We start from the raw sequence: 16807 nt of genomic DNA on the forward strand, positions 1-16807 counted from the left end.
GCAATATGCTACTTTTTAAAAATCAGACTCTTAAGTTTGTATATTATGTTATTCAATAGACATTTTCTGAGTACCCCTTGAATGCTAAAAGTCCTGTGTTGAATGTGGGAGACTGAGGAGAACAAGATGTGCCATCTGCTCATTAATTGTTTACAATGTTAACATTGCTCATAAATTCTTAGCCGTGTTTCCAAACAACTTGTCCTGACTTATACTGCAAACAAATGGTGGTAGAAGAATTTGTGGTCTAAACACCCCAACCTCTTATTTTTCTCCCAGTCAAGAGCTGCTAAAACTATTCAACCTTCAGCTGTGTTTCTTTGTGGCGGGGGGTAGAGAATTGTTTTTAATGTAGGCCTAGGGATTTAAAACTGTCACTGTTGTTTGTGTTATCCAGAAGCCTGCCACAGAATTTGTATTGCCACAGGCAGTTGGGACAGTTTTCTGAAAGCTGCTATGATTGCTACCATTAATTGCAAAATTTAAAAAGTGGTCAGGGAATTTAGAAATTAGAGGAGAATTTTTCTCAGAATGGAAAGGATCTTAAGTCTTTGTCACCTAAATAAGACCACAACACCTGCAATGTTTTGACTGTAAATTTTATTAAGGCCGAAAAAAACCACTGGCCAAGTCTACCACTTAAAATACCCAGTAAATATTTGTTGAATTCACAAATCAAGCTGCAAATCCTGACTATTGTTGGGTGAACAGGAAGTCTTGAATCTGTTGTTAAATATCCAGCGTATCTCTCTAATCTTGACCTGGGCCAAAAGGCCCCAGCCTCCGTTCTTCTGTTACCTGTATCCATGTAGGAGATTGGACACCAGCAGCATGCCCAAAATTCTTCATTGACTAATGTGTATCCATGACCTTCGCTTTACTCAGTTCTCAAGGCCTGATTAAAATGTCACTGCTATTATATCTTTCCTGACCAGTTAGGCCCAAACAGCTGCTCCTTCCTTGTCCTCTCATATAACTTTACACTTGCTTTGTATTGATTTGGTTATGGAAAAGATTCTTGAGGTTCGAAATCTCCTCTTACATTTGTATCTCCAGTACATGTTGGTTTAATGAGTGAAAGTTCATTCTGCCAACTTTTCTGTGCTGGCCCCACTGATCACTTCTGTTTGTTTATTTGTTTTAAGATGGAGTCTTGCTTTTGTCGCCCAGACTGGAGTGCAGTGGCATGATCTTGGCTCACTGCAGCCTCCACCTCCTGGGTTCAAGCAATTCTCCTGCCTCAGCCTCCCGAGTAGCTGGGATTACATACGCCCGCCGCCACACCTGGCTAATTTTTGTATTTTTAGTAGAGACGGGGTTTTGCCATGTTAGCCAGGCTGGTCTGAAACTCCTGACCTTGTGATCTGTACACCTTTGCCTCCCAAAGTGCTGGGCTGGGATTACAGGCTTGAGCCACCGCACCTAGACTGATCACTTCTTATCTATTGAAATCAGCCTCTATCAGCCATAAAATTGAATCTAATGATCCGGCCCCCGCAGAAGTCTCTACCTTTCTGCTTCACATTCCTTAGGACTTTACTGTACCCAGTAGCTCGTCCATGGAGAGAGGGATCATAGATGAAAGAAAGACCATGCCTACAGATTGGCTGCTCTTCTTCACTAGAAAAGGGAGGCTGCTGGGGAAACCAGAAGCTACTCCTGAAGTTTTGAGGCTGGTGTGAATCATTGATTCTCAGTTTTCCTCTCTTTCCAATATGAAATGAAGAGTTTCTTGGGAGTTTTTTGTCGTTGGAGCTGGTATTATGAAGTAGAATTATCCCAAAGAGAAAATGAAATGTATTCCTTAAGTGACGAAAGCCAGAAATAATACCCTATGACAAGAGGGATCACTTGTATGATAGTTTACACATATGAAATAATGCTGATAATAATGGGTAATTGAATCCCTGAAGAAGACTATTCTGATGTGATGTGATCCTGTGAAGTGACTCTGAGTTCTGTGGCGGTATAATAACGACCGGTCTTGGTGCTGAAACACTAACTCTACCATTTAGTGTCAAGTCAAACTCTCTGAGTATGCTCCTAAGTGAAACTCAGGATCTACCGCATGAATTTGGTATGAGAATTGAATGTAACAATGGATGTCAGAGGGCTTTCTCAAATTTAAAGTGTTATGAATATAACATGTATCATTGTCCTGAGAGTGTTTCTGGCCCAGTGATACAGATTAGAAGTAGGACAACTGACCATCCCGTCTTCCTATTAATGATCACACCTGGCAACACCCGGTATTCAACCTAATTCACATTACAGGAGTATGGGATCATTCTTCACATTTCTGAGCTACCAATGTTTATAAGGCTCAACATGTCCAAAAAGCTATCAGTGTGAGTGTTTTCTTGTTTGCATCTTGATCCAAGACCTTTTTGCTATATTTGTCCTCTGTCTTTGTGCTGCTCCTACATAATATACACAACTGGCAGCCATGTCTCATGAATTATCCTGTATTAATTCATACAGGATAATTATGTAATGGTGGCTGTATATTAATTCATATTCACCATTCTGTCATTTTGGAAATGAATGGTAAAACATTTTAATCCAGAAGATAGTATGAAATTGGTGAACTTGAGTCTTCCCTGCTTCACTTTTATCTACCCCCAACTCCCTAAATAGTGCTTATCTTAACTCTCCTCAGAAAACCAATATCTTCATATTTTCTCCTTCCTCTCCCTATCTGTAGTTCCGGAGAAACGATCTGAAACAGTCTGTAAACAAAGAATTGCAAATATTATCTGCTTCAGGGTGTGAGTTCATTGGGAATCAAAGCCTTAAGTAAAAGAAAGCCTGGGTTAAAACTTTGGCCAATTGCCAGGCGCGGTGGCTCACGCCTGTAATCCCAGCATTTTGGGAGGCCGAGACGGGCGGATCATGAGATCAGGAGATCGAGACCATCCTGGCTAACATGGTGAAACCCCGTCTCTACTAAAAATACAAAAAATTAGCCGGGCGTGGTGGTTGGGCGCCTGTAGTCCCAGCTACTCCGGAGGCTGAGGCAGGAGAATGGCATGAACCCGGGAGGCGGAGCTTGCAGTGAGCCGAGATAGCACCACTGCACTCCAGCCTGGGCGACAGAGCGAGACTCGGTCTCAAAAAAAAAAGAAAAAAAAAAAAACTTTGGCCAATTAATGGGAAGTTTTATTTTGGATAGCAGGCCTTCTTAATGCCCCTAAAGCTCCTCTTAAAACTAGTAACCCGTTGGGGAAATGACTTCTTTCATCTGATTATGAGACAACTGGCCTAAGGGACTGAATAGAAGCCCCATAGAAGATTGAACTCATATCTTTATTCGTGCTATCCAACCCAAATTCTCTCTATTCTGTCATCAAAAAGTAATTTAGGCATTTTGTATCATAATAGCCATATTGTTCAGATAACCTTATCCAAGATAGCAGCTGTTTTCCTTGTGAACACAATAATCACTGACCTTGAAAGAACGTCATTTAAACAGTGACAGGTGATCGTTTGTTAAATAGGGTCTGGGTACTCTACAGTCAACTACGAGAATCCAGGTAACAGTGCCAAATTCAAAACAGTCTTCATTGAATGTGCCTTTAAAAAAGGCTTGAAAGACCATGTGTTCAACATCTACTGCCTAGTCGTACTGTCAGGAGAATAAAATTCAACGGCTTTACCTATCTTGGTTTTTTTCTTGTTGTTTGTTTTGTTTTGTTTTATACCAAATATTTTAACTTAACCCATGTCTGGTTTTGGACCTGTAAAAACCTTAAAAGCTTTGTGACTTAAAAAAACATTCTACTGGGGTTCAGTGCCCTTTGGAAATCCTTTTAGAAGTAATACATTCTAGCATGTTACTCTTGATAAGACTGCAATATTGATAATATGTCAAAACCATTCCCTTCTTTTGTGCACATTAAACTGAAAATGGCAGCTTTGACGTAAGACATCTGCTTGTGAATTCATTAGCTAAACTATTACCAGCAAAGCACATTTATTTATTTCTTCTTAAAATTGTAAGTTCAAAACACATTTTATTGGTGATTCACTTTCCTGCTCCTCTTCCCAAAACCTTTGTGTTTTGGGTACGGAAAGGCATTTTACTTATTTTTCAGGTAACCTAGTAATCAGGTTTCACGTGTGACTATTTAAAATATAAACACAGCGTATTTCACTTCTTTATTGCTCTTTTTTGAAGGAAATTGCTACAATCCTTAGAAATGAAAATCCTAAAATCTCACATTTGAAGCATTATTAAAATAGCATCCAGATAACCTTTTAGTCAGTTTTTATCTTTCTCATCTCCTACGACAGTGGAAATAGAACATTACACTAATGCCTCTAGTTTTTTCCTGCTTTACTTTTTTCCTTGAAGACAGTAAAGAGTTCTCAAATTTCTACTCACATACTACTTTCTGTATTCCATTCTCATTTAGTAACCAAACCTCAGTTTTCCTGTCTGCATATGACTGTCAAGTCTAAATATCAGCGCCCAAACTCCAATCTCTTTTCCAAGTATTTGCAGGTAGATAGCATCAGCCCTTTAAACTTCAATCCCAAATGAAACTTACCAGTTCTCTCCTCAGAGTCCCTGCTATTTCTGTGTCTAGCCATTCTTCCAGCCACACAAACTCTGAGGTTTAGTTTTCGGCACTTCTTATACTCCTAAATCTGAGTGACTCAAAATGTCCAAGGGCCAATAGCATCTATCACCATCAGCTGGGAGTTTATTAGAAACGTAGAATTTTGGGCCCCACTCCAGGTCTACTGAATTAGAATCTGCATTGTAACAAATTCCCAGGTGATTCCCATGCACACTAATACATGAAAACCACTGCCCTGACTGAGAAGGAATTGCTATGACCTAAATGTTTGTGTCCTACCAAAATTCATATGTTAAAATTCTAAACCTCAATGTGATGGTAGGGCCTTTGCAAGATGACTAGGTCATAAGGGTGGAGCCCTCATAAACGGAATCAATGTCCTTATAAAAGCATTCCAAGTAGTTTGTTTTCCCCTCCCACTCATGTAAGAACACAGCAGAGAAGACAACAGTCTGCAGCCCAGAAAAGGGCCCTCACCAGAACCCAACCATGCTGGCTGGACTTTGATCTCGGACTTCCTTGAGTAAGGGATTTCCATTGTTTATAAGCTACCCAGTTTGTTGTATTTTGCTATAGCAGCCTGAATGGACTAAGACAGCGACCACCTCTTTCTTTCATGGTAACTTAGTATGTGGTGGATACTCAGGTCCTTGTTCCACATCTGTCTGTGTACACAGATCTTTTAACTGAATATTGATACATTTTGAATCCTCTTGCCTTCTAAGAATTTCCTTTTGCTATTATCTTGCCTTTCTTCTACATCATGAATTTCTCCTTCCCTACTGATCATCCCCATCAACATACATGTCTTACAAATGGTTTCTTAGTTGTCACATCAACAGAAACCAACAAACTGATTTGGGCAAAACAAAGATTTTATTAAAAGGACCCTGCAGCTGGCGTCACCACTGCTGGAGCACTGGATGCTGGGACTTGCCACTAGCACTGTAGCTAAGACTACTCCAGAAACTCAATCTTACTACAACCCCCACTTCACCCGAACACTTCTTCCATCCCGGCATGAGATTCTCCATCTGAGCATGCTCGTCTGATTGGTGAAGCCCATGTCACATGCCCACATTCTCCCTGATAGGGAGGCGAGAAAAGTGACTATCTGGCATTTTCAGTTTGTGCAATAGAAGAAATACTCTGCCTCCCAACAAGATTCCTAATTTCACAATTCGTAGTTCAGGTGATTTTAGGAATTGCCTAGAAATGAGAGGTTTCAGATGTTACCTTAAGCCCAAAAAGTATAACAAATCTTCTATCTTATCTTTAAAAAAGAAAAAAAACAGATTTCACAGGCCAAGGGTGCCTATAATCCCAGAGGTTTGGGAGGCTGAAGTGGGAGGACTACTTGAGGCCAGGAGTTTCAGCCCAGCCTGAGCAACATAGTGAGACCTTGTCTTTAAAATAACAATGACAATAATAATAACAGTAAAAAAATATTTCTCATTTTTTCCTTTCCCTCTTTCGTGACATCTCTTAAAGAGATTGTTTTTTCTTGGCTTTAATTTATCATATCTTATTCACTATTCAACCGACTCCAATCTTGCTTCTATCCTCAAAACCATCATATTCCAAATCCAGTGGGTATTTCTTGGAGCTCATGTTGCTTGACCTCCCAATACTACTGGATCTTCACTTGGCTTCCATGGCATCAGGGTCCCCTGGAATTTCTTTCTTTCTGACTCTACCTCAACCTCCTTTTCTGGCTCTTCCTCTGCTCATTCTCTGTGCGTTTGTTTCCATAGCTCTGTCCCTGCTCTTCTTCTTTTTTTTTTTTTTTTTGCCTGCTCCTCTTCTTTAGTCCCATTCACTCCCTAAGTGTTGTGTTTAATCTCATCCCTTTACTGGTTTTAAAATTCATAGAATTCTTAAAATTCTTCAATTAATCATTTCTGCCCCCCTCCCCCCCAAAAAATCTGTAGGCTGGTGACCTCTTTACTGACCTCTATTGAGTTTTGTATTTCCAACCTCCTATTTTGTACTGGTACTTGGATATTTTTAACATACATTTTAATTTTAATATGCCTATATGGCAAGTGTTAATTTCCCTCTCTTAACTGGCTTAATTTCAGTAAATTACATCATTGTTTACCCACAGTTTTATCCATAAACCTAAGAATCATCCTTGATTTATTTTTTCTCACACTCTCAAATCCCTTTTATATACAAGTTCTATATTTTCTACCTCCACAACATGTATTCCAAATTCATTTACAGCTCTTCTTTCCCTGTGTGTACCATCCCAGTGTAAGCCATCATCATCTTTTGCTTCTAATCATATTTCCACATCAACTAGCCCATTTCTTCTTCTCCAATCTCATTTCAAAGCACCTCCCCTGTCACCCACACAACTCTGCCTACATTGGCCTCTTTCCTAGTCCCCAAGCAAGACATACTCTTTGCTGTCCATATATTTTGTTTTTCTTTCTTCTATTAAGAATGCCTGGAATACTAATTTCTGCCCCAGCTTTTCCCATTACTTCACCTTATCCTTCAAGACTACCTTCTGTTTTTAGCCTTCCCTAAAGTAGCCCACCACTTATCCTATCACCTCACCTTGCTTACTTTACTTAACGATTTAAAACATTCTGTAGTTACAGTAGTCCCTGCTTATCTGCGGTTTCACTTTCCATGGTTTCAGTTACCCATGGTCAACTACAATCTGAAAATATTAAATGGGAAATTCCAGAATTCATGTTTTAAATTGTGAGTTTTAAATCTGAGTAGGGTGTTGAAATCTTTCACTGTCCAGCTCCAGCTCACCCAAGACATGAACCATCTTTTTGTCCAGTATGTCCATATGTAAACACCACTCTCCTATTAATCAATTAGTAACCATCTTGGTGAACAGATAAAAAAAAAAGCATAGTATACATAAGGCATATACATATCAGTGGTTTCAGGCATCCACTGTGGGTCTTGAAACATGCCCCCTGCCACACACACACACACACACACACACACACACACACACCCCTATGATTAAGGGGTAACTACTGTGTCTTATTTATCTATTCATCAGTTTACTGTGTACCTTAACTAGTAGGTAACTTTGATCAAAGAAGAGACCATGTCTTTTCAGTGCATGGCTGTGTCCCTTGAAATACAAGGATTGTGTATCTCATAGTAGGCGCTCAATAAATATTTGCTAAACAACAGAATGAACTGATAATTAAGCGAATGACTGATGTCAAATTCCATTGAGATTCCCAAACCTTTTCATACATCTTTAGCCATCAGTGATAGACTGATAGTAGTTACCCAAGACGAGTTTTCTTACTTATTCTTTCACTTTTGATTCTGCCTTGGACTATTGATTGTTTTCATTAATAATAATAATAACACACTACTTTGGGCAGCTAGTAGGAAAAGCAAGGGCAATGATGCTGACACATTCTGAATGTCTCCTGGGTGATGCAATCAGTATTTAAACAAATAATTTCTGCCCATCAATCATTCCTCTACTTCCTGCAATGAAGCTCCCTGGAGGAGTCATCAGATTCTCAATCTTGCTTGAAGACTGACAAGATGTCCCTGTGGACTCCCAAACATACTCCAGAGGGGGAGGGGTCCTTAACACCAAGATTTTAAAAGCTCCAGTTTCAGAGCAAGAGTTGAAAACTCACACGTCAAGTTATAGTAATTTCAGGGTTCTGAAAAGACGCAGGACATGAAGGTAAGTAAAGACTTTATTCACTTGAGGCTTCTTAGCTGTGTTTTAAAATGCTTTATAGCATTTTACCTATTTCATGTTTAATAAGCATTTTAGAGTTTAAAGGATGTTTGAATGATATGCCTTTAGAATAACAGAATCATTTGATTTTACTAAGAAAAAAAATCACATCTTATTCTTCATTTGGGTGAAGTAATACGAATAATACGTTTCTAAATGCGTTTTTTCAAGTGGACTCTTTGTGAATTAACTAGAAGGTAGAAGGGAAACACCTCCAGAAAACTGAGTATTAAAACAGAATATTGCGAGAAGTAAGAGGTTTGTAATTGTCCAGGCGTCAAGGAAGGAAGCAGAAGATCCTATTGGCACAGAAATGACCCTTTCTGGTTGATCGCTTCATACAGGTACTCAGAAGTCTGGCAGCAACAATCTTGGCTCTTTTCCTGGTGTTTTTTTTCCTGGGAAACTCCAGCTGCGCTCCGCAGGTAATCAAATGCAAAATAAAAATTAAAAAAAAAAATGCGCACTCTGTGTCCACTCTGCTCTTTATTTCTTCCTTCTTGTTTTATTATCTTCTTTTTTATTTTGCTGTAATAGAGGATTGAGCTGCAATGTTTTATTAACTGCTCTTCCCTTCTCCCGGGTTACAGAGACCCTTGGAGAGAAGGAACTGGACTCCTCAAGCTATGCTCTACCTGAAAGGGGCACGTAAGTTCCAAATATTTCGCTCTTCCTACAATAATGGAAGACCCTTAGGAGTCATGAACAGATAGATGGAGAGTTATGGAGAGAGAATAATGTCGAGTTTATTCCCTTAAATCATCGAGGCCATCAAAGAGAACGGTAGGTGAGGGAGGGGTGGGAGAGGGGAAGAGTCCCTGATTATTGGAAATCCTCCGTCCTTATTAGAAATTCTCCGTCCAAAACTGGAGGGTTGCTTGTCTTGGTCCAAATGGGAACTCTGGGGTTGCCTGGGAATTACCGCACTAACCCGGCGTCCGGTCAGGCGCAGGGCTTTCCTCCAGGTCTCCAGGGCGCCTGGCTCACCCCGGCGTTGCGCTGGGAGCGCTGGAAACTCGGCAGCCCCTCGCGACCCTAACCTGGAGCAACCTGCCTCCTCCCCAGGCCCGGGGACTGCGCTGTGCCGGGAGGAGCTGAGGTTTAAGCCCGGGTTGTCCCGGGCCGGGCGGGCGCTGAGCCCCGGGTCTCGTTTTTGCAGAGGGTCGCCGCTTCATCTCCGACCAGAGCCGGAGGAAGGACCTCTCCGATCGGCCACTGCCGGGTGAGTGACCGAGGTGTCAGGGCGCTAGTCCTGCGTTTTTGAAATAGGATGGGGCGGGCAGGGCTTGCTCCGCGGTGGTACCTAAAGAAAGCTTCTCCTCACCGGAAAGACGCGGCTCTGACGCGCTCTCAGATATAGTCGGCCCAAGGGCAGCCCAGGTTGGCAGCAGCTGCTGGAGGCCGAGCACCGGAGCTGGGAGCTCGCGCGTCCAGCCCGCGCCAATGCTGGCAAGGGCGGCCGAGGCTGGCGCTGCGGCTCCCCAGGCTTTATTGGCTTGCGGCTGTTCAGCCAACCCTCTGGCCGCCAGGGTGTGCAGAGGTCGCCAGGGAGTTAGGGCCTGAGGTTCGGCTCAGAAGGGTAAGGCGAGATAGGAAGAACTATGCAGATGCTTCTAGAAATGTATCTGCGTGTTTATGCAGGAACTTTACTCAGCCTCCTCTTAAACGCTGTTATTACTAAAAAAGGAACTTACCTAGGAACTTCAAATGTATGCTTCTGTTTTACTAGAAAGAACTACCAAAGGTTCAAAATCAAAAGAGTGACATGCGGGCAGTTAAGGATGGGACCAGGGACTATTCTTTTCCATGCTAAACCTTTCCATCGTATTGTTTTAAAAAATAACAGTACAATTCGATAAAATTGTAAAGATTGAAATGCTAAAATGAAGAAGTATACTTACTTGGAAAAATACCAAACACCGCTATTGAACACATAGTAGGTGCTTAAATTTTTGTTTAGGCTCTTCAAACATGCTGTGTAATTGAGCTTATTTATCTTATGAGAGTGAGATTTGTTTCTCAACTTCAGTTGCCCCAAATTAGAAATCATGTTTGGTGCTGAATCAGAACAATTTGTCTTTTTTCAACTTAGATTTGAAATAACTGAATTCTTAGCAGATACTCCTTCAGTCAAATAATTACCTTCTATTTGGCCGAAAAGGTAAATTATTATCTAAACTTCTCTTTGGCATATAGTTTAAAATTCTCTTCCATACCCTGTTTGTAAACTTGACATAATCAATTGTAAGTCATTTCCAAGGCAAGTGTGACATATTTCTATTTATAAAAAATCAGTCTTCTGTGTAAGTAGTCCTTTGTTGAGGGCTCAAAATCTATTTCATAGAGGTTTTTCTAGTATTGCTGCATGTTAGAATAGGACTTATCTACATGAATATATAAATGCTAACAGAATCTGTGTATGTTTTTGTTTCTCCAGAAAGACGAAGCTCAAATCCCCGACTACTACCTATTCCAGAGGCAGCAACCATCTTACTGGCATCCCTTCAGAAATCACCAGAAGGTACTAGCATACTGACCTATTTCACCTGCCTAACAGAACGGCTTTGCTTACTTTTGGGATTCTATGTTGAGTGCAGCACCCCTCTCCCAGAATTTCTTGGCCTTAGGCCCAGAGATTCAATTCTGTACTGCTTGAGTGAGGCCCAAGAATCTCTGTCCTTAAGCAATTCTTCCACATTATTTTGATGATTGGTCAGGTTTGAAAACAACAGGAACTTCAGAGCCAGTTAATAAAAGTTGAAATCATGTGAATGGAGATACCTTCTAGGGCTTAGATGTAGTGGGAAAAGGGAAGACAATACAACACCCAAAAATCAAGGGAAATGGGGGAAAATAGTACCAGTGAAGGGACATTAAAAGGAGCAAGCAGAAAGATGAGAAAAATCAGAATAAGAGAGTATCCCAGAATTCATTCGGTAGTTGATGCTACTGATCACTCTCCTCTTGAAACTTTTTAAGGATGGAAACTATCAGAATGGTTACTATAGCAGAATGTTTAGTAAGAATACAGAACTCAGGAGACATTAAACAGTGTGTCACCGGACTTCGCCACACCTCCTGCCCAGTGACACAGCTTGCTGCTGCTATGCCATATCTGAAACCTTGTTTACAGAATGTGATACAAGAAAGTAAACTGCAAAGTTAAGAGCAAGCAGGTCTGAGGCTCTGGAGAGCTGGCATGACTCTCAGAACTCTAGCAGTAGAAAGTTGTGAAATAGTTGAATAATGGGTAGAGGATGCTATATCCAAGGTGTTCTTTTTAAAACCCAAGATGTGGAACCCAGCGATTTTTGAAGTCAGTATGAAAAGAGCTCTGATGGAGATTGGTAGATAGTGACGTTTTAGATTTGATCGTTGGGAAGATGTGCAGAGCCAGAAAGGAAAGTGACCTATAATGGACAAGAGAGAGCTAATTTTAAAGAGGAGAGGTATCTTCATTAGCAGTTTGAGGAAAGGATGTGATTATAAGGTCCCCATCTCAGGTCTTTTTTGGAAAATAAATACGTATATTTTTAATTATTGAAGTTTTCTAAGTGGATTGTCTCTGAAGATGAAATAACTAATTTTATTAGTCTAAATTGACAGAAAAGTTGTTGATTCCCATATGACAAATTAATCACTAGTCTTCTTTAGTATTTTTATTCTATACTCCCTCAATATTATTTAGAAAGCTCTTATTTAGCGAATTATGGTTTCAGTGGAATTTATACAGGGATGCGGTTCTGGTTTTGTTTTGTTTTGTTTCGTTTTGTTTTCTTCCTTCCCTTTAAAGAGAAGCCCATTTTCTGCAATGGTTTAAAGTGTGCTAGAAATTCAGGTTAAGATGTAACCCAAACATTCAAATTATATTGCAACTAACTGAAAGGTGATCTTAGAAGAAATTAGTAGATGCACTTTGTCCCTGGCCACTCCTTCCCCCTACCTGATTGTAACTTTTAGTCATTCTATCCTATTTTTAGAGTCCCAGGAACCTGCTATTGTCTAACTCTTTAAGTATCCCCACCTCAGATGTGATAACTCATGCTCCAAAGTTTCGCGATCCCACACAGCAAACGAATGCCTCTTCTTTTTGTCTCACTTCCTCCCCAGAACTCTAGCTCCCCTAATAAAAGAACATTTGCAAATGTGTTCCCATGTCATCTTTCCTGAGTAAGATCCATTTGAACAGGAAATATAAAGAGACAGTCCTTTGATGCAAATGAATTATTTCAATGGTGGATATTTTAGACATAAGTCAATTTGTGAGACACATGGCTCTTTGAGATTTTTACCAGACATACCATACTGTAGTTTCAGTCATTATAGAGGTTCAGATGTAAAATATGAATTCCCCAATGTGTGCCAAGCTGAGAAGAAAAGATTTTAAACTGAACAAATCAAAACCCATACTGTTTAAATTTTCAGTGGCAGAGTCCATGAGTTAGCATAGCTTAGAAGGCTAAATGTTTATTTCCTGAGATTCTCTGTCTTACCTTTTCCTCTATTAAAACACAGAGTGTATATTTATTTTAAACATTTTTTTTTCTTACAGATGAAGAAAAAAACTTTGATCAGACCAGATTACTGGAAGATAGTCTGCTTAACTGGTGAAAATATTATGTTTAATTATAGTTCTATTCTCTCTGAAAACATGAACCATGTGAATAAAACCTTTGGACCCTTTTATTCATTTGGAATCTTAAGAACACACACAGATAGTTTTATTCTTTCAGAAACAAAATATATATACATGCTTAGCTGAGAACATCATCTTCTTTCATTGCTTCAGGTCCTGTTTAGATGACCAAAAATGTTTTTAGATCACCTTGTGTCTTACTCTTGAGTTTCTTAGAATATTTATAATTATAAGGTTGAAGACTAAAGTGTTCTTTCCTTTTAATTATAGCCAGTACCTGTCTTGATCTTAGTTGTTGTTGTTGTTTTCATTTTGTTACCCACTTGCATTTTGTTTTCACTCAACAGAAATTCTCCTTCTCTGTTTTCCTTTTATCCCATCCCCAAGGAGGTGGGAGGAAGACAAGAAGCATGGCAGGATGGGAAATAGGAGAGTATGATTCTCTATAACTCATCCAGGAGTGATCAATTAAGAAGATAAATTGGATGACTGGGGAGAAGCCCTGTGACAGGAACACTTCAGTGTGGTTGCTGAGAAGAGACAGTCATTGAGGTAGAAGGTTTGCCAAAGATCTAGAGCTTGGAGCTCCCTTTGTGCTCTTTGGGAATTACCTTGCATTCAGTTTAGAAACATGGATCTAAAAGTTACTGGAAAATAAGCAGATGGAGACACACTCTGTTGTTTATGTATTGGAAGAAGGGAACAAGCCAGTTTTGTTAGAGGTAACTCATTTTCCATGACCAAACAGACTCAACAGATTCAAGTACTCCGCTTACTCTAATTGACTAGGCTCTAGGTTTTATTTGACATCATAGCATTACATAAATCACTCTGATAACATAAGTGCACAGTAATATGCCTGATCTTCTCCTTTTGAAAAGCCAACTTGAGTTCAGTACTATCTGAATACACCCACGTGCACATACACACACACACATACACACATACTCCTGTGGCAAACATAATAATGTATTTATTTAGAATTATAATATGACCATCATGTTAATTTTGTTTTACCTAATCAGAGTTGTTATTGACAAATGTCATAAGTGGAAAGCATTGTTAATTCTTATTGTCATCAGTATTTACCATTATTTAGTAGCTCAAGGATATCTTTATGTGAATGTCTCTGTAACTTGGAATTGCAATTTAACTGTGTTAAGTCATCAGAACTCTGCTTATAAGATTTATCTGTATCTTGTTTCATGATTTAATAATGAAACTAAATTCAAGTTAATGTAATGTTGATCTCTGTCAAAAAATAACTTGTGAGCATTAAAATATCTGTATGGCATTATAATAGGCACCTGTCATTTATGACTTGATTTGAAAGTAGACTTACTAGGCAGTGCTTATATCCAAGTTATTGAAAATTGTTTTCAAAAGCATTGTTTTTTATTTATACAGAGTCCTAACCACTTCACCATTAGGAGGGGTGGCACATTAAAAATTATTTACCCATCAGACATAAACTTGTACATACTGACTATTGAAATAGTATGCGTATTCAAAGAACACTTTTAACATCTATCTTATGAAACAATTCTTCCCACAACTAACCAGAACAATCTCAAAAATGTCATACTAATCATTGTTTTAAAAGCTGTCTCGCCGGGCGCGGTGGCTCAAGCCTGTAATCCCAGCACTTTGGGAGGCCGAGGCGGGTGGATCACAAGGTCAGGAGATCGAGACTATCCTGGCTAACATGGTGAAACCCCGTCTCTACTAAAAATACAAAAACCTAGCCGGGCGCGGTAGCGGGCGCCTGTAGTCCCAGCTACTCGGGAGGCTGAGGCGGGAGAATGGCGTGAACCCGGGGGGCGGAGCTTGCAGTGAGCCGAGATCGCGCCACTGCACTCCAGCCTGGGAGACACAGTGAGACTCCGTCTCAAAAAAAAAAAAAAAAAAAAAGCTGTCTCGATGATCAATAGCTGTTAAAATATAACTCCAAGTATTCTAAGTACTCAAAGTCCTTGGATGTTCTTAGGAACAAATATGCTGATTAATTTAAAAGTCCCTCTTCCCAATTTTCTATAACTTTTCAACTCTCTTACGGTGTCTACATTCTATTTATTTCTAGATTTTTAAAAAACCGAAATGAACAAGTGATCATAGATCAGAAAACCTTCACATTATATGGCTTGTGTTTTAAAATTGGAAATGTTCTGCCTTCAACATGGATACATGCACGAGAATACCTCGATCTGCAGGCAGGGCTTTCGGTCACTTTCTGCACAATTCTCATTGCCCTTCCCTTTTTTTTGCCTCTATAGCCTACCTCGGCTATCTGGCCTCCATCCTGGGCTCTTAATTATTCTTTGTTTTCCAGTAGTTGCCTTCTCTCCCCCAATACCATCATTGTGTTCCTAAGAGAGGAGAGAAGAAGGCGAAGTGGCCCTGGCTTGTTCAGATTAGCCTCCAGCTTGCATTTCTTCTTTCTTTAACTGGTTATGATAAATGAAAATGTGTTATCTTATCAACCTTGAATTACATTATTTTATCTTGACCACAAAGAAAGGGAAGTTGGGAATGTAACTTCATTCTGTTCAGTCTCTTCATACTGGACTGTAAATTCCTTTAGAAAGAGCTCATTTTTAATATGATTTAATCCTCACAAACACTGTGTGAAATGGGCCATTTTATCGTCCATATTACTCATAGACACACTCATTCAGTGAAGACTCTTTGGACCTCCCTAAGTAGACTTGACCAGTCCCTCTCGTGAGTCTTCCTTGTACCCTGGAAAACTATTAGTTTAACACCTGCAACATTTATGTTCTCATCTGCATATGTAAAACCAGTTCTGTTCACTCTAACCCTTACCATGGAAGGGACAGTAGTGTCTTGATCAGTTCAGGCTGCTAAAACAAAATACTGCAAACTGTGTGACTTATAAACAACAGAAATTTATTTCTCACAATTCTGGAGCCTAAGAAGTTCAGGATCAAGGTGTCAACAGAATCAGTGTCTGGTAGAAGGTCCATTTCTTATAGATGGCACTTTCTTGCTGTGTCCTCATGTGGTGGAAAGGGCAAGGCAGCTCTCTAGGGCCTCTTTTATAAGGGTAGTAATCCTATTGATGAGGGCTCTGCCCACATGATCCAATCCCTTCCCAAAGGCTCTGCCTCCTTTGTGGATACCATCACATTGGGGACTAGGATTTCAATACAGACGGGCCCAATTTATAATGGTTCAATTTATGATGTTTCAACTTTATGATGGGATGAAAGCAACACACACTCAGTACACTCCTTGATTTACCATGGGTTTATATTCTGATAGGCCCATTATAAATTAAAAATATCACAGGGTTGGCCAGGCATGGTGGCTCACGCCTGTAATCCCAGCACTTTGGGAGGCTAAGGTGGGCGGATCACTTGAGGCCAGAAGTTCAAAGACCAGCCTGGCCAATATGCCAACACCCTGTCTCTACTAAAAAGAAAATACAAAAATTAGCCAGGTGCGGTGGCACATGCCTGTGGTCCGAGCTACTTGGGAGGCTGCAATATAAGAATTGCTTGAGCCTGGGAGGTGGAGGTTGCAGTGAGCCGAGATCACACCACTGCACTCCAGCCTGGGTGACAGAGCAAGACTGTCAAAAAAGAAAGAAAGAAAGAGAGAAAAGAAAGAAAGAAAGAAAGAAAGAAAGAAAGAAAGAAAGAAAGAAAGAAAGAAAGAAAGAAAGAAAGAGAAAGAGGAAGGAAGGAAGGAAGGAAGGAAGGAAGGAAGGAAGGAAGGAAGGAAGGAAGGAAGGAAGGAAGGAAGGAAGGAAGGAAGGAAAAGAAAGAAAATATCAGTGGATTTATCCAAACATAACCCCATTGTAAGTTGAGGAGCACTTATATA

The 16807-nt window shown here is 40.0% G+C and overlaps 1 protein-coding gene across 1 annotated transcript; it reads left to right on the forward strand.

The window, feature by feature from the left end:
* Positions 1 to 8047: 8047 nt before the first annotated feature.
* On the forward strand, positions 8048 to 14261 carry SPX (spexin hormone). The gene is made up of 6 exons (XM_025401919.1): positions 8048 to 8268; positions 8670 to 8750; positions 8916 to 8973; positions 9485 to 9547; positions 10763 to 10846; positions 12878 to 14261. The coding sequence occupies exons 1-6, from the start codon at positions 8263 to 8265 to the stop codon at positions 12934 to 12936; spliced, it is 351 nt and encodes a 116-aa protein (XP_025257704.1). The 5' UTR covers positions 8048 to 8262; the 3' UTR covers positions 12937 to 14261.
* Positions 14262 to 16807: the final 2546 nt, after the last annotated feature.

This window comes from Theropithecus gelada, chromosome 11 (assembly GCF_003255815.1).
Source record: "Theropithecus gelada isolate Dixy chromosome 11, Tgel_1.0, whole genome shotgun sequence".
Lineage (NCBI taxonomy): Eukaryota > Metazoa > Chordata > Mammalia > Primates > Cercopithecidae > Theropithecus > Theropithecus gelada.